This window comes from Lepisma saccharinum, chromosome 10 (assembly GCF_977018435.1).
Source record: "Lepisma saccharinum chromosome 10, izLepSacc3.1, whole genome shotgun sequence".
Lineage (NCBI taxonomy): Eukaryota > Metazoa > Arthropoda > Insecta > Zygentoma > Lepismatidae > Lepisma > Lepisma saccharinum.
The window spans coordinates 38,882,164-38,904,717 of record NC_139238.1 but is presented as its reverse complement, the minus strand read 5'-3'; the positions used below and the strand labels follow the sequence as shown (position 1 = coordinate 38,904,717).

Below are 22,554 nucleotides of genomic sequence, written 5' to 3'. Positions count from 1 at the left end.
AGTCTTTTTTTTATTATTTCTTTTTTTTCCGATGGAGGTTTGAAAATGTGCACTTAGAGCACAGTTACAGCCTGAGATTCTCCGTACCGTTATAGCCCGAATACACGGCATAGATGGAGTTGGAGGGGACAGGGAGAAGGAGGGACAAGTGCACGCTTCAACTTGCTCTAGCATTACGCTTGGTAGTCATATTGCAACTTTCACTTTGTAGAGGTCACGTTTATTGAATAGACGACCTAAAAGTGAGGGCTACTTGGACACTTTATCGGAACAATGTATTTAGAAAAAAATGTAAGGCTCGACTGGGCGTTTGGCCACGGCAGCTATGTTCAAATTTTCCTTTCCTTTCGAAAAACCGCTATGATATTCCAAAATCTGAAAAATTACATTAGCTTAGAATTTTTTTCTAGACCATTGATGTGAATTTTCGTGTGGTTTGTTTGCGCTGTTATCTAGATATTCTCAATACTTTCGCGATTCCGTAAGTCTATTAAACTATTGATAATATCTAGATAACAACGAAACCACATCACACGAAAATTCACGTCAATTGTCTAGAAACAATTAAAAGTTGATGTAATTTTTCAGATTTTGGAATATCATATGGTTTTTCGAAAGGAGAGGAACATTTGAAAACAGCTGTCCTGGCGGCGGGTGACATCCGAGCTGACACCTGGCGGAAAAATTGGCAACTGTACTACTCGGGAGCCTTTCGATTCGCAGGACTTCCAGAGCACATGAAAGCGACGGGAAAGAATGCAAAGGAATTTGGACACGGCCTTACATAATAAATAAAAAACAAATCATTTGTGTAAGAGCTATCGAAGGCACTTCGAGATAAATCGAGGGATTGTAGGAAACAACTATACTTGTTGCTGTGCTTCAAGCGATTAACGAATCCTAGATATGAGCATGGTAGAGCCTTGTCCCAGTTACAGGCCTGCGATATCGCCATTTCCACCACATTAAAGTATTGTTCCCGGGTTACTGCCACAATACACATGCTCCAGATCTTGTTTACGTTATTCCATACCATGATACCGATTGCAATTCGACTTTGACGGCCGTTTTGAGAAGCTTTTAGTGGCTACTTTAATCATCCGAACACACATTTACCTCAAGTGCCTACCAATGGCGGGTGTTTACCCGTGTGAATACAGAAGCGCGGGTTTACAACTAACCAGACTTCAGTTGATTAGATTTCGCCAGTCGGCCAGATTGAAATCAAAGCACGCAGCCCACCACAGAGTTCTCCCAGCTCGTAAAATCGCTCATATCCTTTCTGCATACATACGTGATGAGAAGTCCGTTAATGAACCATATGGGGTGAAAGTGCAATGTTTTTAGCAATTGCGAATTTCGACCAATCCTACTTCGAGTTTGGAGATGGGGGTTGAGGGAGGAAGATGACAAAATAATAAAAATAATAACAACCAGTGGAACGATGTGAACGAGAGTACAACTGTAAATGTGGGTCATCCCTCTCCCATTAATAATAACAATAATAAAAAAGGACATGTCCACTTTTTACTCGTAAACCTGACCATAAATGATGCAAAAAAAAAAAAGAGACACGGTTTCATAAAGCATAAAGCCTTTTAGGGCACGCACGAAACTGAATTCGGGCAACAAAAAATGTGAATCGTTCTGGTATTTGGGTTGATTCACTAGAGTAGTGAGCATATATTTTGTTGTTAATGGTGGTGAATTACGCTCGCAAAATTTTGAAGGAGAACTTAAAAAACAAATATTTCTGATATAAGTAGCACACGGAATCGCATCAGTGTTGTTGAAATCAATAACATGGCAACCTTGCTACGACGGGGAGCACCAGACAAACTTGCGCTCCTCTTGTTGCAACAAGTGTCGCCAACTTAGATCTTTCTGATCCAGATATGACCCTTTTCAGTCCGCTTCAGTTGCAAAATATTTTTTAATTTCATATTTTTCTATAGTTATTTCCTATCATCTCAAAAACTTGTAGGCTTCAAGGTTCGTTCGTTTTCAAGATTGAAATCCTTAGCAATCCTTGTGGCAAGTTGACAAAACATCTGTGTATGTCATGTAGAACCTTCCTGATAACGCAGTCATGGCCGTAGGCAGGAAAACTTTTCGGGGAGGGTTCATTCATAATTGTTCCCATGGGCGTCGCCAGAAATTTGAATAATAGAAATAATAACAATAATTATACAATAATAATTTAAATTTCACAATAAAAAAATATTCCATAATAATAATAATAATTATTATTATTATTATTGTTATATCCTTGAGGGGGCTTACTCAATCCAGCAGATGAGTGAATAGCCAGCACAAGTTGTTTTTTTTGTTTTTTTCATACAGTGTGTACTGAAATGCAAAATTATTACCGGTATACTTTGTTATTAAATTTTAGATACCTTCAAGAAAAAGCTTTAGAAGTTAGATGGAAATGTTAATCATAAAGTTTTTGTTGTTTGACCTTAAAACTTAATTTTTGGAATTTTGAAAAGTGTAGAACCAGATATTCTTTATAAAAACTTAGCCTGGTGCATGGATTGTAACCTCAATCGCGAACGTAACGCGCTACGAAACTGGAGATCCTAGGTTTGAACTCCTATCAAGGGGGATTTATTTTCTACTCTATCGGAAAGGGAATTTAAAAGTTGGAAAGGGAATTTTGGGATAATCATAAGGGAATTTTCAGTCTATATTAATTGTGACGCAGGAACAACACTGGAAAGAGGACAGCAGAAGTGAAAATGGAGGGGTCGCGGGTGGGCTGCGATTCGGAGAATAAATCCTGTTTCACTCAAGTTTCAGAATTCCAAATGTATGAAAATATTAGCTCGATCGTTTCAACATTGTCTCGTTGTATTTTTGTGATGCTTCGAAAAAAAAATTGAAAATAAGTTACAGATTTTGGTTTCGGAACTTTCATTAATCCAACATGTCAGAAGTTTCGGGGGGGGGGGGGGGGTTGAACCCTAGAAATGTTGATTCAATAGAAGATCTAAAACTCGGTGCTACTAGGTCATTTTACCGATAACACTGCATTTATAAAAATTATAAAAGAAGATACCGCATGCCACATTTACAGTTTAAGTGGTAATGATGTTTGGTTGGCTCTGCCTCTACTTCACCTGTGCATCAGCGGTTGGTGACGTTCGAACTGACACCTGGCAGAAAAAGTGGCAACTACACTGCAAGGCAGCATCTCGATTCGAACATCTTTGCCGGCAGAAGCCAAAGACAAGAACGTAACGTTGCGCTTGTCGATTAGGACACGGCACTTTTCAAGTAACTCGTTTCTGGCAACACTGGCGCTGAAGAGTGTAGACGTGACAAGCGCTCCGGGTGAAACGTCATTTGTGGTGCAGTGAAGACAATGTGATTTACAATATGTCGTTGACAGACATTTTATTCATGAACATATGAAAACACCTAACTTTCATTAACAACGGTAACCTTTTCAAGAAGCTGGAATCTTTTGTGGTTTGTTTAAATTGTTAAATTTTCACCCGAAACTCCGTTTACTCCTCCTTCCACAGGGTTGCTAAATCTGTAGTTATTTTTCCAACTAGCAAGTATAATGTAGACCCTTCTTTTCCAAAGGGCCTTCCCGATGGCGCAGTGGTAGCGTCGTCGCCTTGTTACCAAGGGGCCCCGAGTTAGATACCGCTGGAGCCACACAGTGGTTCGGATCCCACTTTAAACTGTAGGTCCAGTCTCAATTAGCCTTACTGTGCATAAAGTTGACTTAAAACACCAATTCAACCTACCTTCTTTTCCAATTTTCTCAGTTATCTTAGAAAACAGAAATTGATTGATTGATATGGTTTATTTTGCTTCTCTTTTCTGCCACATTTGGCTAGTGCGAAGATGAGGAGGAGTAATGAGTTGTTGACATTGAGAAAGGGATAGTCACAAAGAGTAAATAGAAATCATCCATCATATCATGATGATAAAGACAACAACAATGCATACCATTTATAATTGTAAATGATTCCAAAATAATATAGTACATACACTCTTTCTCTGGAATCTGTGGAGCAAGACTGCGCACAACGGTAGAGAAGGGGAGAAAGCGAGTGGAATATTGAATCCTGCAATATTGATAATTTAAAACGCCCTGTTTCCCTTACCGGAAATTGAACAACGGGAGAATCGTGAATTCATTTCTAACACTTGAAATTTCCGCGAACAAAAGTTATTTTTATTTGCAAATGAGATCAATTACAATATCACACATTGTGCTGCCAGGCGGTAAATTGCATCAGATGAAGGAAACACAATACAGACTCTTCATTAAAAAAAGTAACAGCGACCCAATTCTACTTCTGCAATTGTCTAGGGGTAGTACAGAGATAAAAAAACAAAAAAATTTCTCAATACTGTAGTAGGCCTACTACTATAGTGTGACTTACTTAGGGATACTAAGGGTATGCAGTCTTATTGCTTACAGAAAGGCTATACGAATTATTTAACGGGCACAATTGTTTGAAAACATTTTTGGCAGTACTGTTTCGAGATGGGAACAAAACTTATTTTTTGTAATTGTTTCATAATTTACAATTACTTTGTTGTTGTTGATTTCATTGATTTTTATGGGCACATAAGCACAAAGGCTATTTTCGCCCATCGCGGAATCCGGGAATGATTGTTTGATTGAATTAAGTTATTTTACGTCCCTTTTCTGCCACTTTTGGCTAATCTCAACGATGAGGATGACTGATGTGTTGAAGGGCACAAGGAACACCCATATCACGTCATCTTTGTTTCAGTTTGTTTCAAGTCCACTTTATGCACATATACGTTAATCGGGTCTGGACCTACAGTCTAATGTGGGATCCGAACCACTACGTGCTTCCACCGAGTATCGAGCCCGGGACCCCTTGACTTCACTTCATCTGTAATTCAAAATAAACATGTATCTAAAGCCTGTATCTTAAAAGTAGCTTGTTTACAACAAGTTACTGATGTTGTAATGATTAGTACATATTAGTTGTGATTATTTTTACTCCGTCAGATGTGCTTCAGTGGAACTTATTAATCAACCCAGATATTTTAGTTTTTCAAATTTCCTGAAGTTCTCAAGTTGTGTGGGAACATTGAGAGAACGAATTAACGACGTTTTACTGTATAGGGATTTGGAACGACTGCATTTTCTGGCCCAAACTAGATTTCGGAGGCAAACGACAAATGCATTCATTCTTCACTAAGCACGAAATGCCTAGCGCAGAAAAGAGAGAGAGGAGGAGGGGGGGGGGGGGGCTTGGAAACGTACGTGAGACAAATCTTAGGGGCTCTGAGAAAAGGTTTCCAATGCTTTGCACGTCCACGCTGCCTCTTTACGCAAGAAGGGCCGGAGAAAGGGCCCTGCCAAAAGGGCTATTAACGCCATTCCTTCTCAATTACACTTTATATGTCACCACTCGTGAAAGCCGGACAGAAAACAAACTAGTTAAACATTGTTTTCAGCTTCTTGTGACGCAGATCGAAGTACGAGACCTGTTGTGCATTTACGATTATTATTTCACAGCGGTGCTCATTAGCATGCGTTTTCAATCAACGCACGCCACGACTACAAAAAGTCTTTCAGAAAAACTATTGTTCAAAATATCAGTATGGATACGGTCAGGGGTAAAAAATACAGCGTCCGGTCGCCATGGCGGCTGAAAATTTTCACCTGGTGACTAAATTTTTCAATTTAGTTCGGTTTTTCCTACTTCGCTTGCGAAAATTTCTAAATACCATTCTATAAAAATAACCAATACAGTATGTGTTTTTAATATTTGTGCATTCTCTGTACGCGTATCGTTAAGAGAATAAAAAACATGGCATTATAAATTTTTGCACTGTTGCTACGAGTAGCACAATTTCAAAATCTGAAGCGAAATGGGAGGGGGGGGGGGAGTTCGCCATATATTAGAAGGTATTGGATAGTTATTCATGCTGTTCCCAGTTGAGCCTTCTTTAGGAAAGCCACTCCGGTGCAAGAATTAATTACTTTTATTCCAATCTTGTATTAATTCATAAATTAAATGTTTTAGGATCGCATTTCACAGATTATCTTAGTTGAGTTCATTGTTTTCTTAACCCATATTGGGGGGGAAAAAAACAGGTTCCTGAGAAAAAGGGGCTGGCGCCTGAATTATTTTTGGTTTTGTCCGCCGCTGGCTATAGTAATGCAACAAAGCAGCCTGTATCCACCTAGCCAGCCCTTTTAGCGCTAGGGGTGTGTGGATAAGTCTTCAGAATTTCCGTGTCTAGGTCTTATATGCGATATTTATGTAAAACACGCATACCGTTACCACCGCACCTGTTCGTACTCCCCCCGATCTTTATTTTTATTATCCATCAGCCGACCTCCGTGGCGGAGTGGTTAGTACGACGACAGGGGTCCCGGTATCTAATCCCAGCCAGGGCATAGGTGTTATTTGTGAACGTCTTTTCATCAAATTTATCACATCACCACTCATCCTCATCTTAGCCAAAGGTGGCAGAAAAGCGAAGTACATGTAAAATCAACCACTGTCCTCCAAGTAATAAGCTACATCGTGAAAATGTTTCAAGACTACGAGCATTAGAAATAATTAAAAATTTTGTCACAGTATATCCCTAAGCAGGGATTCATCCAAAAATTTTAAATGTAGGGAGAGTTAAGTAAGATTTTGGGGGAAGTAAATGTAAATTTAGAACGGAAATCATTATTAACTAGATATTTATCAAACATTTTAGGGGTGCCCTGTAAATTCGGTGTATACAAAAAAAAAAACATTAAAATATTTATGATACTTTTTACTGTTTGCATAATAATAATAAGGGTATGAACAATTTGCCATTTAGACAGAATAAATGCGCGCACATTGCATATCTCGCACCGAAGTATGTGGCCAAAAAGAACAGCCGTTTCTTGTCACTTTTTCACTAGCGTCCTCGTATCATAAGAGACAATTTTATCCCGCTGGTTATGCAGCCAGCAGTGCGTGGGAGAGATAAAAACGGCCCCGTATGCAGACGACATGGCATTACCGCAACGCCGTGACATAAAGATTTGAATTACCGTGTTCGGTAACGACGCGAACAAGCTCGAATCGCACCTGAGCTGTCACACTCTCTGAACGATAGAGAATTTAGAATACACGTGTTGAGATTGTCACAAGTTGGTTCTTGTTGCTTCTAAAGGTACTTATCAACAAAGTTGGGGGGGGGGGAAGGGGTACATTTATGCCCAGGTCATGTTAGCCACTTATCAGTACTTCAGAAACTGCTGCTACTGCAAAGACAATATTTGGTGGACTTATAAGGCCTATCAAATAATAGCAAAGTGTATCGTTATTCAGGTTACAATCGATGTCACGTGACATATCTCAGAAACGGTTAAAGGTAGAGCGATAAAACTTAGCGAAATTTTAAACCTACACTCTGTCCACGGAATGTCTGGAGCAAGCGAACGTAAAGAATCCCACTGAGCAAGTAACGACTCAAGAGGGTCGACCAATGAAGGCGTGAGAGTTGAAGTGAGCGCATGGAGGGGGCAACGTGATTGCAGCTACCAGTAGTTTGTAGCGGCGCGCACGGCTCTACTCCGAACACTCGCTTCTTTTCTTTCTTTACCGGCCTTGTTTCACAGATTCCCGAGACAGTGTAGCAAATGCTAATTGAAAGTACTAAAAGTTAGACGGATTGGTCCTTCGGACTGTCTACGGAAGCAGAACAATCGATTTTTTTACGTTGCGATATATCCGAAACAATTAGTCACGAATGTGAAACTTGTTGAACTGAAATATTCACAGAATACGAATTAAATTCTTAATTTTTCTTTCGATTGGCAGTCTCATCAGACTGTTCTAGTGAAGAATCGAAACAGATCGACCATATGATATGAATGACTAAAAAAACCAATTGAGATGGAAACGTAAAACTTCGCCTACTCAAAGGTATACCTAATTCTAATATAATGTAATATGAAGTATTCCGTTCAGTCTCCATGTCTCTAGGACTTAAGCAAACTCTTCTGTTCCTCTTTCTGCGTCTAGTTCTCTTGTTGACTTCTAGCCACATTTAAAACCTTGTATTCTATTGTTTTTTCCGGCCTGTCCGGATTAAGCGAAGACAGACTTATCGGCGTCCGGATTAACGAGGTTTTACTGTACGTAGAACAACCATATTAGTGAAACTGGAGAACCCACCTCGAAGTAAATCTATATTATTAATTGAGAAAGGAAATTCTTAAGAGAGTTTCAAACATTGCGAAGTTTTTACTCAATCCCTAGCTCGCACAATGTTCACCAAACGGAAGGAAGAGCACCGACCCGCTGATGGCCATGCACAACAACCGATATATCGATTGGTATTTATGAAACATTGATTTATGCATTAGCCGAGTGACAGAACATGGTTCCATTAAGACAACCATGTTCAACTCAATTCTTAATGAAGGTCTGTTAAGCCGGAATTCTCTGATTCAGTTTTTGTAACAGCATTACCACTACTAATAAAATGTATTACTTACTTGCAGTACGTTATATATAGAGGGAGATTTGCTAAATGAGAGCATTCATTTATATTAATTCGACTCATACCAATTTGTAACTCTCATTTCTATTTAAAATTTTATGAAATATTAAGGTCTAACATTTTATCTTTCAATTACACCTATCTTGAACTTATTTGAAATCGAACAAATGATCAGACTATGAGGTGAATTTAGGTTGCTCTTTTCTTCTTTGGCGTCTGAAGTGTATTCTCTATTTATATTACTTTATTTAGGGCAGTGGTTTCCAAAGTGTGCGCCCCGCGAAATGTTCCAATATTTTCACTGAAACTCAATCAATGTTCCAAATCGTGCTTATTTAGTACTCTTTACATATAAAATGTTTCTGAATTTAAAATATATGTTTACTTTTTAACTTAAGGCAAGCAACCTAACAACACTAACAGAGCGTTATAAGTGTTAGATAGATCTACAGTACATTCTGACTTGGGCGCTGCGGAAAAATCTTGAAACACTAAGGGCGCCGTGAAAATGAAAAAGATTGGGAACCCCTGATCTAGGGGAATTCTGTATTACTGGGGAGACGCGTAGGACGACCCGGGCTCGATTCCCGGAGTGGAAATTTTTTCAGCAACTGCCCTGTTCTGGGGTTCGCCCAATCTGATGGTGCTGACCAAATCACCTCCACAAGCAGCTGAGATTGTGAACGTGTGGGGCCCTTTTGCAGTGTGTAGGTGGTAGTTGCCATATTATGGTCATAGTGAGATCCGAACCAACATGCAATGAACGTAATCCATGACGATATGGAGAAGGCTGGTTGTAATCCAAATCACGCCGCAAGCGAAGCTCCAACCAGAACTGCACGGGCGATTGCTGCGAGGTACTTCAGCTCTACCCAGAACGGACAGCTTGTCTGTCGCCGACATTGGAAGAGAAATTACTGTTACCGGGAAACGTAACGAACGACCCGCTGGGACGAAAAGTATGGTAGAGAGGCGGGAGGGAGGGGGATGCTTCAATTCCGGGAAACGGACGTGGACGCTCTTTGGACCAACCGAGAATTCTCGCTCCTCCGGTAACGAGACAGGACCCGAAAGTTAACGAGATTTCTCCGAATTGAATCGAACGACATCGAGCAAAGAGGCTGAGAACAGAGGCTCCATACACCCACTAGTCGCAAAGACAATGGCTCCCCCACCTACAGCGCAGTTTTCTTTCTTTCTAAATTATGATACAGGAATCTCCGGAACCATCATCGTTTTCCAGAAAATGATCCAAAACGTTGAAGATTCATACCCATAGCTCCTGCCCAATTGAAAAGTGACTTCCGTGAAGACACTGCCATCTATTCTCTGAGTGACTAGAGTTGAGATCCATCTCTGAACACTTGTCACTTTTGTGGGCGAGTAGAAGTGTGTGCTAGTCCTTCAACCCACCAAGGGACTTTCTTTATCATTTTGACGATTTGATTTGCTTTGTACTACGTTGACGCAACGATACAGCAATAGAGGTGGGCAAGTTTTTGGAATGTCCCTGACCTTTCCAACGTTTCTGGTTCAATGCGAGGGGTCAGCAGATGCTTCAAGGGTGCCTTATTAACTCGGGAAACGAAGGAAGTGACAACACCGTACACATACTTGGAGCCGGAAAATCTAGTCCTATTCTTTCATTGTGAGTGGCGGTAGTTTCCTTATTATAGTTCGTACCTCAAGCGAGTGTTTTGCTCCAAAGATGGAGGGAAAAAGGAGTCAATTGTCTTATATATATATCTTTCACAATGTTTGTTTTACTCACAATTCACATTCTGTACGAGGAAAAGTTAGGAGAACATTTGAAATTGTGTCTTCTTGCGTAAATCACTTAACCACTGGCACGTAAAGTTAATTCAAATGTTTTTCTGCATTCGTTAAGATACAGTTACTCACAATGTTGTTCGTACAGGGCAAACGTATCGACAGAGTCGGATTTGTTAAAGAGCATTTACATAAGGATGAGGAGTCATGGGACAACGTGAACTTGTCCGATTAAACCAAAATAAACCTACACGGATCAGATGGTGTGACGAGTGTGGAGGAAGGCAAATACGCAGGACAATGTTGCCAATACAACGCATACGGTAAAACATGGTGGAGGATCCATTATGACCTGGGCCTGTACGTCGACTAAAGAAGTTGGGAAAATTCAAGTCATTCGTGGAATCATGGAAAAACATGTATGTAATAATCTCCTGAAGAATAACGTGAAAAATAGTGCCCAGCAAATGGGGTTGCCACGTGTGTTCACGTTCCAGCATGATAACGACAGCAAACAAAGCGTTCAACTCAACAGGGACTGGTTGATTTTGAATGTACCAAAGCAGTTGAAAACGACAGCTCCAAAGTCCAGATCTGAATCTGATTGAGCATTTATGGACATTTTTTTGAAGAAACGTGTCCATAAACATGAGTGCAAGTCAAAAATAGATCTGAAGAGGGCAGTCGCTTCTATGCGGAGATGCCAAGCAGTTATTAAGGCCAAGGGTTATGCATCTGGCTATTAAACTGTCTCACTTTGTAAAATTTTTATTTTGTTTTTCTCTTTTCATTGCAAGTGTACGAAGGGTAATGTGACATAAAAGTAGCTTGCTTACACTAAAATAAATGTTTTTCGTTATTAATAAAGTTTATGGGGGAACAAACGGTTGTAAATAAATTACCATATAATATAACTACTGTAGGGACAATACCTAATGTACTAAATAAAGCTTATTATAGTTCTTGCTTTCTTTCTCTTCTCACAATTCATCTGTACGAACAACATTGTGAGTAACTGTAATTTATTCTTTACTAAAGAAGTTACACAGGCATGGTAACTTACGCAACGAAACATTTTTACTTCGATATACAGTGTGTTTATAAAGTCACTTAATGTTTCAATGAACTAATGACAAATCTTTTCCTTTTTCCAAGTGATCTGATAAAATGAACTCTATAGAAGAGAGAATAGCCGTTGTTTGTGCTCGTCTGCGTGGAATGACGTATGAACAGGTGCGGATGGACTTCACTCGGAAATTCAGAAAACCAGGCTAGCTATTAAGAACCTGGTCAACAAATTCAAGTAAATAGGTAGTGTTGAGGATGAAGGACGTCCTGGTAGGCCGGCCATAACACCACAAATTGTGGAAAATGTACAGAACGCGATCACACGTAGCCCCACCGCATCGACCACGCGACTCAGTATCCATAATCCAAGCACCTACCAACTGTGGCTCATAGCACGATGGATTGGGGCACACCAAGCTTCTTACTATGCACCAACAGGATGGGGCACCACCATCGTTCGTGATCACCTAAACGAAGTTTTCACCGGTAGATGGATTGGTCGTGTCTCGCAACGGGGATTTGCCCCCCCCCCCTGATCTGACCCCATTAGACTTCTACATTTGAGGGTTTATCAAGTCTAAGGTGTACGGGGCGAGGGTTCACAGCATAGTCCACTTGAAACAACGCATTACAGCCGCAGTTGCTGAGATTACACCAGCTATGTTGGAGAAGATGTTTCGGGCTGTGGTGGATTGTTGGCATATGTGCCTAGACTTGAGGGGTGGTCACATTGAGTTATACTGATTTTTGTGTCCTACTGTGATATATGTTTCAGTACATATTGTATTTTGTACCATAAATCCTGTTCATGCAGAAATGTTAAGTGACTTTATAGACACCCTGTATAAATGTATCATGTCGCAGTTCGTATTTCTGTTCTTACGTACTGTCCACATGGCGAAGCGCCGACCTTCGTACAGTTGTTAGTACAGCGCGTTACGACGCTGGGAGTTCCAGGCTCGAATCCCGGTCTGGGCATGGATAGCTTTGTCAGTGTCCCTTCATCAATCTCACCATATCATCACTGATCCTAATCTTCGGAATTAGCCAAAAGTAGAAGAAAAGCGAAGTACAATTAACCAAATCAATCACGTGGTGAAGCGAAGTACTCAACGGTAAGGAACCTTTTTTCACTGGAAAATAACAGAATCTTGAACGATTGGTCCCCCACATGTTCCAAGATAGGGTCATGGGAATCTGTTGGGGTTATGTTTTCAGCGTTGGAAGAAAAAAAACCTGAAAAATTAAGGGATACAGTCATCGGCCAAATCCTTAGATTTCTCTTTACAGGAATCGGTAATATCGGAGTCTCCAGTGGTGGACACGTGCCCCTTCACGCCTGGACAAGATTGGGAGGAAGATAAACGTACAGAGGTTCTTAAGGTCCTGAACTGTATTCTATTACGCTTAGTTACAAAAAACTCTTACCAGATGGCATACCGGATAACTGAGAGTTTTTAAGTCAACTTTTATGCACAGATCGGCTAATCGGGACTGGACCTACAGTTTAAAGAGCGATCTGAACCACTATGTGCCTCCACTGAGTATCCAAACCGGCACCCCTTGATTACACTGCGACGGCGCCATCGAGGAGGCCACAATACCGGATAACTGAAATAGTCAACGGTTGTATCTGGTCCACTACAAGTGACTTACCTTCAGCTGAGCGTTGAGTCCGATGAGGCATGTAGGAGTGAACGCCAGGGCCAGGCAGTGGGCCAGAGGGAACCAGTACCAGTACTGGGTGAAGACGAGGACCCCTACGACAGACAGCATCGAGGTGTGGCCAGTGCGGGACTGGAGCGTCACGGTCACGTTTCGACCTCCTGAAATGAAAGGAAAAAATAATTTTTACATTAGATTCATATGCAGGGTGCATAATCTAAAAAAACAAGACAAAATTCAATTTCAGTGCTCTATTTTATTATGGTGCAAATAAGGAATTAGGCACGGAAAGGAAACCCTCGAACCCAAACAACTAGATCCCCTACTCTTGTCACATTTCTCTTTTGAAAAAAAAAGTTAGTTAAAAAATAGCAGGAAAAAGTAATCTGTTTTGGTTCAATACATTCGTTGCACGAGTCTCGCGGAAAACTAGTGTAAACAACTTCTTCCACTTATGAATGCCGACTTACGACCACTATCGAAGGTTCCGGTTTCGTGCACTGGCCTGGATGATACATCGTGGTGTCCCTTCATAAATTTAATCTATCCATCATTCATCTTCATCGTCGTAATTGGCGTAGAGAGATACAAAAGTGACGTTACGTGAGAAAAATTTTAAAAAAAATATTTATGAGAACATTTTGTGTTAAAAACAGTGTAGAGTCGGATATCATCCAGATCTATAACCTGGTGGAACGCCCAGTGGGAGGGGGGGGGGGGCAATGTTCCTTACAGACAGGAAGTCAGATGCATTTATGGGTCCAATACGATAAAAGTTGTTAAAGAAAGAAAAACAACTGGTGCAGGTGTTTTGTTTTTCAAACAAACTTCATTATCTTGTTCTTCTCTAAGCACGTCTTGCCTCCCTTTTCGCAAAACGGACGTTCTACCAAAGAGAAAGAAGGAAGAAAAGAGAGGGGATAGGAGAAAGATGTAAGGATGGGAAAGATCGGAAAAGAGAAAGAAGGAATGAAGGAAAGAGGGGGTAGAGAAAGAAGGAAGGGGAAGATAGAGGAAAGAGAACGAAGGAAGGAAAGAGAGTGGATATTGAAAGAAGGAAGGGAAGATAGAGGAAAGAGAACGAAGGAAGGAATGAGGGGATAGAGAATGAAGGAAGGGAAGCTAGAGGAAATAGAACGAAGGAAGGAAAGATATGGGGATAGAGAAAGAAGGCAGGGAAGAGAGAGGAAAGAGAACGAAGGAAGGAAAGAGAAAGAAGGAAATAAAGAGAGGGGATAGAGAACGAAAGGAGAGAATTATGGGATAGAAGAGAAATTATGAAGGATAGAGAAAGGGATATCGAAAGGAGAGAGACGACAGGAATGAGAGAGGGGGTATGGAGAGACTAACGGCAGGGAAGAAAGAAGACGAAAGAGAGGGGAGAAGGGAGACAGCAAGAGAGACAGACAGTGTGAGAGAAATGCAAATATAAAGAGTGCCGTTGAGAGAGGGGAAGTGAGAGACAAAGAGAATGAGAAAACTTTCAACAACTATGTCCCGCGCGCAAAGTCCTGTAGACTGTCCCCACGGCGAGTCTACCAGAATTAGGAGTGTTAATTGCCGCTCAAAACGCATTTACCTTAATTCAACCCAGCGAAACAAGGAGAGGAGGGAGCATACTTTCCTCTCCCCCTTCAGCAGAATCGCAACCTTGCGAAAAACGCACAGATATTTCACCGAAGGGCTAATTACCCTTCCTCAACCTTGCACCCAACCCGGAGAGGGGCCACGAATAATCCGGAGGGTGTATTCCGTTAAATGGGAATCGAGAAGGGCGGGGTAATACGATTACGGGATAAGAGGCGGGGAGTTTCGTTATAAATGAGGGGACTTAATGAAAAGACCGAGTTTAGCGCATTTGCATTACTTCTCGTTCCTCCTTGCCCCGGGATTAAGAGGGAACTCGGAGGAGGAAAGGACAAGGAAACACGAAGAGAGCCAATTAATATGTAACGCGGCATCGGTACCACACAGTTCCAGTAAAGGAGGAGGCAACACAGCTGGCAGCGATGTTTTGAAGGTATCGCTCTGCGGCCAAATTCGCTGCTTTAGTTTTCGTGTATCTGGAATCATATTTTAGAAAATAAAATCTCACGAAATATAGTTGGATTAGGGATGGCCAAAAAGCTTATTTCTCGGGTTTTCAGGTTCTGAAAATACACGGATCCCGAACCTATATTCAGTTATCAGGATTCGGAACTCAAGTTCGTTTAGCCGATTGATTGATTTGCTCTATATTACTTCGTTTCTTGAAAGTTTTGGCTAATTTGCGAAGATGGGAATGAGTGATTATATTAAGAAATTGGTGGACACTCACAAACAAACATGCCCAGACCAGGATTCGAACCCGGTATCCCTGGTGTCGTGGCGCGATGTGCTAACCATTCCGCTACAGGAGCCTGCATAACTTCGTTTACCCGGTTACGAGACGGAAACCACGACATGGTACCGAAGTTTGGGAACCACGATATGGTACCGAAGTTTGGGAACCACGGTATGGTACCGAAGTTGGGAAAGCACGATATGATACCGAAGTTGGGAAAGCACGATATGGTACCGAAGTTGGGAAAGCACGATATGGTACCGAAGTTGGGGAACCACGATATGGTACCGAAGTTGGGGAACCACGATATGGAACCAAAGTTGGGGAACCACGATATGGAACCAAAGTTCGGAAACCACGATATGGAACCAAAGTTCGGAAACCACGATATGGAACCAAAGTTCGGATATCACGATATGGAACCAAAGTTCGGAAACCATGATCCTGAACTGATGTTCGGTAACCTCGATAAGGGACAGAAGATTGGGTACCCGCATCTGGAACTGAAAAACTGATGCGGAATCTAAGTTTGGACACCACGATCCGGATATGACAAGACCTAAGAACATGAAACAACAGGGAAGTCGAAAATATTACATTGCTGAACTACATAATATACATATCATCCACTTCAACCAATAAGGCAGTTCATGTACGCGTAGCATAGCAGAGGACTGAGAGGGTTGTTGTTGGGAAACCTGGTGGTAAGAGACAGGGGCGCCGACTTGTCAAAATTATTATGAAATGAATGAATGACTTACTCCCTCCCTTTTTTAAAAACAAAAATTACGTCTTCGTATAACAGTTTGTAAGCAGCTATTATATTATATTCCTCATGCAAATGAAATGTAACATGAAAAAAGTTTAGAAAATGTTTCAAAGTCTCCTTATGTCTTTTGTGTCTGCTCATCTGTTTTTTAGATAACAATTAACATTTTTATTTAAAAGTAGCCTATGTATTTACATTAATAGGCCAACATAACAGTTTTATGCCGGCCTCTGTAGCCGAGCGTGTTGGGTGGTCGTCTCAACTTGCTTTGATCCGGAGGTCTCGGGTTCGAGTCCCGGCGAGGGTATGGGTGTGTTTTAATGTCCGTAACAGATTTGTAGAGAAAGGACATGTGACGTAGCAAATAACCTTAGTGTTGACGTACCCATAAAAATAATGAATATTTACAATATTTAACAGTTTTATTTAATTATTTACATAAATGCTAACACAAATCGCAGTAAAATTAGTTTACTTTTTTGTTCTTGCTACAATATTTTACTTTTTAAATTTAATTTTGCAATAATAAATAAAAACACAGCACGCCGTACTTTAGCAATAATGCCTTTGATCATAGCCGTTCCCGCTTTCGCAATACAGACTTTTCATAAGCTTTCCTTGCGTACTTTACTGCAAGCCAGTGTCTAATAAACTCCAAGACTTTAGAATTATTTTTCCCTTATTCTTTGGACTAGAGGAAGAGATTTCGAGGATAACTAAATATCGTATATATCATTATTGCCTGAAAGTCGTGTTTACGACCTTAAATTGTTCAGGATTCACTAAACAACATACTGGTATAATTGTCATATCACTTCGTTATTTTGAAACTCTTTTTAGTAAAAATATTAACAATACTCATAATTATATACTTAGTATATAGTACTAAGTCATGTGTTTTCCTGTCTCCGGTCATAGCCCCCCCTTCCAAAGTTGATGGCTTAGCGGTCTCAGCTCCCCAAAGTTGATGGTCTAGAACATTCAAATGTGTATTTAAAGTTAAGTTCATGTTGCACAATTCAGAGTAAACTTTACAAGAGAAGCAAAATTATTTGAGGGGATCTGCCCCACATCATTAACACTGGAAGGGGGGGGGGGCCTCGAGACCCTTAGCCCCATCGAGTCAGTGCCTATAGTAAGAGATCTACAGGAAGACCAAGACGAAGAAGGAATGTCAATATTAAGATGAACTTGAAGAAAATGTGGTAAGAAAGATCTTGTCACGATAGAGGACTCGTATGTTGCAGTGGCAATACACCTTTGAATTTAGTTACGCCAGAGTCAGGGATTCTAATTTCTTTTAGGAAATAGGAGAGAGTGAGGGGCATAATCTCACTCAAAACCTCGAGAATGAAATTTATGAAACTTGTACAATTAGGAACGATGGGAACTTTTGAACGTGGCTATCACAGTCACGATGTAACCGGGGAGGTGAGGAATTGACATATTCAAGCCAATGTAACGTAAAGGCTTGAGCTGTAAAGAGTTACAAAGTTCGATTCCTGGTTGGGGTCCCCTTTTTTTCCAGCACCGATTAGCGTATTCGAGCAAAAGTGGGACTGAAAAATCTTTATTCTTTCACGATCAATCTCCGAGACAGACTGAGCACGTCTTCACTCAGCAGCTTCTCTCTCCAGACTACCGAAATGATCACAATGACATCGCGACCAGCAATGCAGGGTTGTCAGGCACCAACACTAAATCAGGGTTGCCATACCTCGTCATCAACTACAATATTTTTTAATCAATCACATATTGACATGTCCTCCGCAGATCCGAGAGATATGTTTTACTAACAACCGCACGCACCGTTGTCACTAAACGTTTACATGACACAACGCACCGCAGTCACAACAGATCTGACAGCTCTATAAAACATTAATGACCCCAGTCCTTTTGAAATAAAAGCTCTTGCCACTCTTCATTAGAAGAGTAATGGAACCGGTGACGCAGACTACAAATGAACGACCTTCATTGAGGACCGTGCTCCAACACATGAACGTACATCTGTGTATTACAAAAATTTACTTTTTGGATTGGGCAATCACACGCTTTGAAAGTTCTAATCCTATACCTCGAAGTCACAACCTAACAGTAGAAATAAGAGTGACTTAGTTACAAGTAACACTTACTTTTTGGGAGAAATTGTAACTGTACTTAGCTACTTTTAAGAGTAAGTAGCTGTAAGTGTAACAGAGTTACTTTCTTGCAGTAGAAGTAACGTAATTTACAATTACTTTACGCAACTGAAATTGTTGACTTGACAGTTTGTAACGTGGGAACAGCTAAATCTGAAAATCCAGTTTCCAACTGCGTGTCCTCTCTGGATGCTAAGGTGAAATAATTTGGGCGGAATTGCTTATGATGATCGACGCTTTACTACATCTAATTGGGCGCGAAGGCTTCAGTGTTTTGGGTCGATTTCTCTATTCATTTGGAACACGGTTGTCGAGCTTTATTGGTGTATGTGATCTTTGTTTTATCTTTAAGCATTGGATATTATATTTACTCTTCCACGAGTAATAAAAGCTGTTAAATTATAAGTGAATGAACTTTATTGTTTAATCAGAAAAGTGTTAAGGCATATGCGCTGATTCCGTGTTGAATTATTTTATTTGTTGTGATAGTATAAATATACCCCAAGCATATGTTTAATCTTCATGTACTCATTTTAATTAAGCGTGTAATTTTTTTGCAAGAAAACTTCTAGCAGAAAGTAGTTTAGTTATTTTTCAAGTACCGGTAACTGTGAATAATTTACTTTTTTAAAATGAGTTAGTGTAACCCAGCATCAGCAGTACTGGCAAGTGCCAGAAGGACCGAACGTGTAAAGTACGGTTAAAACTAAAAAGTTGTTTTTCCCCTGGAAAAGATCTAAAAATGTCAACACTACCTCCCCTACTTCTCTCAACACACGGACGGGGGGACACAGCATGGAGCTAGGTTTACGGCGTTGCTACATTTTTTCGATTTAGAACAAATATATAATGTAAGCATAAATTATTAAAAGCAAGAAATCTAACAGTAGGATGATCTGAAAATGACAACACACCAAAGCAAAAATAAATAAGCAAGTAACAACATAGAAAGCAGTCATTTTGAAAGAAAAGAAACTGATAGGAAATAGACTGACATGCTTGGGTGAGTAGGCGATGTAAGTGAAAGTGGTGAGCGGAGGCGGAGGATCATCATTTAAAGGTCCCAAGTCAAGAAAAAAAAACGTAATGAGTCGATATTTCAGGACTGGTACCTTCTATACTCACCTTAATCTTCTGGAAATATATTTGACAAATTCTGGAGTTCGGATTCCATGGCTGATTGGTTAGCACACCTACGATGCCAGGAGTCCCGGGTTCGAATCTAGGCCTGGGCATGGGTGTTCTTTGGAAGTGTTCCTTCATCAATTTCATCATATCACCGTCGTCGCGATTAGCCAAAAGTGGAAGAAACGCGACGTAACACATCTAATCCAATCAATCAATCAGCCAAAAAATCAGGATATTTTTGGGTCCAAAGTAATAAACAGTCGGCTATAGTACCACAACTGTCTCTGGAATGGTTTGGTTTTGGTTTGATTTGGTGTTTTAAGTCCACTTTATGCACAGTAAGGCTAATCGGGACTGGACCTACAGTTTAAAGTGGGATCCGAACCACTATGTGCCTCCACCGGGTATCGAACCCGGGACACCTTGATTACAAGGCGATGACGCAACCACTGCGCCATCGGGGAGGCCTTGTCTCTGGAATGGAAATAGGGAGTTGGTGGGGATCAACCTCTTCCCTGCTGGCCGAATTTCCACTCAGAAAAGTATGCGGGAAAATATGGGGTTAATTGCCAACAAAAGAAAGTATATCCCCCCCCCCCCTTGCCCACACAAAATTCCTGACCACGTCATTGTTTACATCTACATTCCGCGCGTACCCTGTGTGCCGGATCCACGAACGGAACACCACCTGAAAATGCTAATGGGGAGACTTTACTTTTGGCCACGGCAGCAATATCAAAGAATATTAATCAACGCCCAAAATTTCCAAGTACATAAAATGACATGCCAAACCAATTTTTCATTCACATTCACACTCGGTTGCGAAATAATGAAAACTTAGCATTTACATGATTTTTAAGTGCATTGATCCTGCGAAGGGGGTTGATGAGGATCAACCATATTTCAGCCATATTTCCCCTTCGAAAAGCATACCGTATTTCATCGCATAATGGCCGCCACAGCATAATCGTTGCACCCTGTCTTTTAAGTACAAAAATTGGTTTATAACTTTTCATTGCCTAATCGTCGCGCTGGATCTTCGGAGACAGAAGATGGCATTTTGTTGCGACGTATTTCGCAACACTGCAGTCAATTTTCCCAAGTGCAATGTTTCGACTATAATGCACAAATCAATAACAACTAATGTGTTCACTTGTTTTCATGTAGGGAAAATGTTCACTAAACCGTCACGAATAAATGATGTGCGCCGGTTTGAACTACTCGTGTATTTACGAACATTCCCGGCATCATATCTTGCACCAAAGTTAGCAATAAATTATTTTTAAGTACCTGTAATACAGACACATTACAAAAAGGTTCACATAATGGTCACACCCCACTTTTTTTTTAAAGGGATAAAATCTGCGACGATTATGCAGTGAAATACGGGTATTTTGGTATGTCAGTTTAATGTGTTGGATAACATTTTGGAACAAGTAGTATTTGTGAATACAGTATATCACAATTGTGATACGTAGTGACATATCTCTCTAAGCTGTTTTATTAGTACCCCCCACGGAAGAAAAATCCTGACTACGCCTGTGGTGAAAGGGTTGGCACCACTAAATCCGCTCAGCTCTTCCGATTCAAACAGGAGCAACAGCGACGGAAAGAAATAATGACGTTGTTTTTAATGATGCCGCGCAGAGGTACCAGGTCGTGCAGCTTGAATAACCAACTAATTGTCTCCAGCGGCTGGCCTACTCCCAGAAGAGAACCAATTTAAGATATAATTGCCAGCGATGAAAGGAATGAGCCAGAAAACATACTCCTTCCCGTCGATCATGTTTCCATCTTGCGAAGAAAATGATTTCCATGAAGGCCCGTTTCTTTTAAAGGAGCGGAGAGAACGCTCAATAAGAAATTCCAAGAAAGAAACTGAAAACTTTACACTGTTCGAGGAAACACTAAATTTAGCGAGAGAAGGAGTAGCCAATAAGGAGGCAGGAAGACAGAAACTCGAACCTACATCAATGATGAATTTTTCGGAAATGATTCTTACCTGCATCAATTATTCCTTGGGCGAGGATCGCTCCGAATTTCGCCATCACGTCTTCATGCTTGTCTACGACGACCTTGGCGTAGAGTGCTCGGAAGTCCTTTACCTGGAATTAGTGCAAGAGTAATTATTACAAAAAATTACAATTTTAACGTAAGCTGTGAAAGAGTAATTATTGCAAATAATTCAAATTTTAACGTAAGATGCGCAAGAGTAATTATTACGAACAATACATTTTCAAGTAAGATGTGCACGAGCAATTATCACCAATACTACAGTTTTGACATAAGATATGTGCAAAAATAATTATTAACAACATTAATTTTTTATTACAAATAATTAGAATGTTAACGTAAGATGTGCAGGGCTAATAATTACAAATATTACAACTTTAACGTAAGATGTGCAAGAATAATTATTACTAACATTAAATTTTTAACGTAAGATAGACAAAAGTAATTATCACCAATATTTCAATTTTAACGTACGATGTGTAAGAGTAATTATTACACGTAATTAGAATGTTAACAGAATGGGAAAGGGTAATTACCACCAAGATTACAATTTTAGCGTTAGCTGCAGTTAAAAACCACCTTATAAGGTATTACATGTAATATTGTCCTATTGCACTCTTCGATGTATTTTTTCCTGTTCAATATACTGCACTTTCTTGCACAATAATAACGATACATAATTATCGGATCGTGACTTTATAATGGGTCCTACACACAAAATCCAACATACTATGTCAATTCACAGATATTTTGGCTCCAGTAACACACTAAAGTGCAGGAACTGATAATGATGAAATTCAGATGCATCAACTGAGATCAGACACGATCATTTCAGACAAACCAAAACTACACCTTTAACTCTGTCAATTGATGCATGAAAAATGTTTCAACTTTAATTTGACGCATTTCGAGCTCTGGATGTAGCAGAGTATATCCTGTAGATAGAGTTTCTATTCAACATTCAATTCTAGTTGACATAACATTTTGTATAAAACATCACATTTTCAAGAAATACTGTATATCTTCCTACTCAAAAGACCACGTGACATCATTCGACCAACCAGAAGGGTCTTTCGGAATGTCATTTGTTACAAGTCACAGACTACAAACTATAACACAATGTGAATTCGACAACAAAAAAAAGTCTTAACCAACCAACCTGAATGGTGGGCTGTAGA

At 40.3% G+C, this 22,554-nt stretch overlaps 1 protein-coding gene across 1 annotated transcript in view; it reads right to left on the bottom strand.

Moving 5' to 3' along the window:
- Positions 1-22,554, bottom strand: part of LOC145994072 (26S proteasome non-ATPase regulatory subunit 1-like) — a 241,049-nt gene that overhangs the window by 14,455 nt on the left and 204,040 nt on the right. Inside the window, exons 6-7 of the mRNA XM_083130158.1 lie at positions 21,366-21,468; positions 12,997-13,166 (exon numbers count right to left, since the gene is read on the bottom strand). Of these exons, the coding sequence (XP_082986284.1) occupies positions 12,997-13,166; positions 21,366-21,468 (273 nt within the window). The remainder of the gene's footprint in view (positions 1-12,996; positions 13,167-21,365; positions 21,469-22,554) is intronic.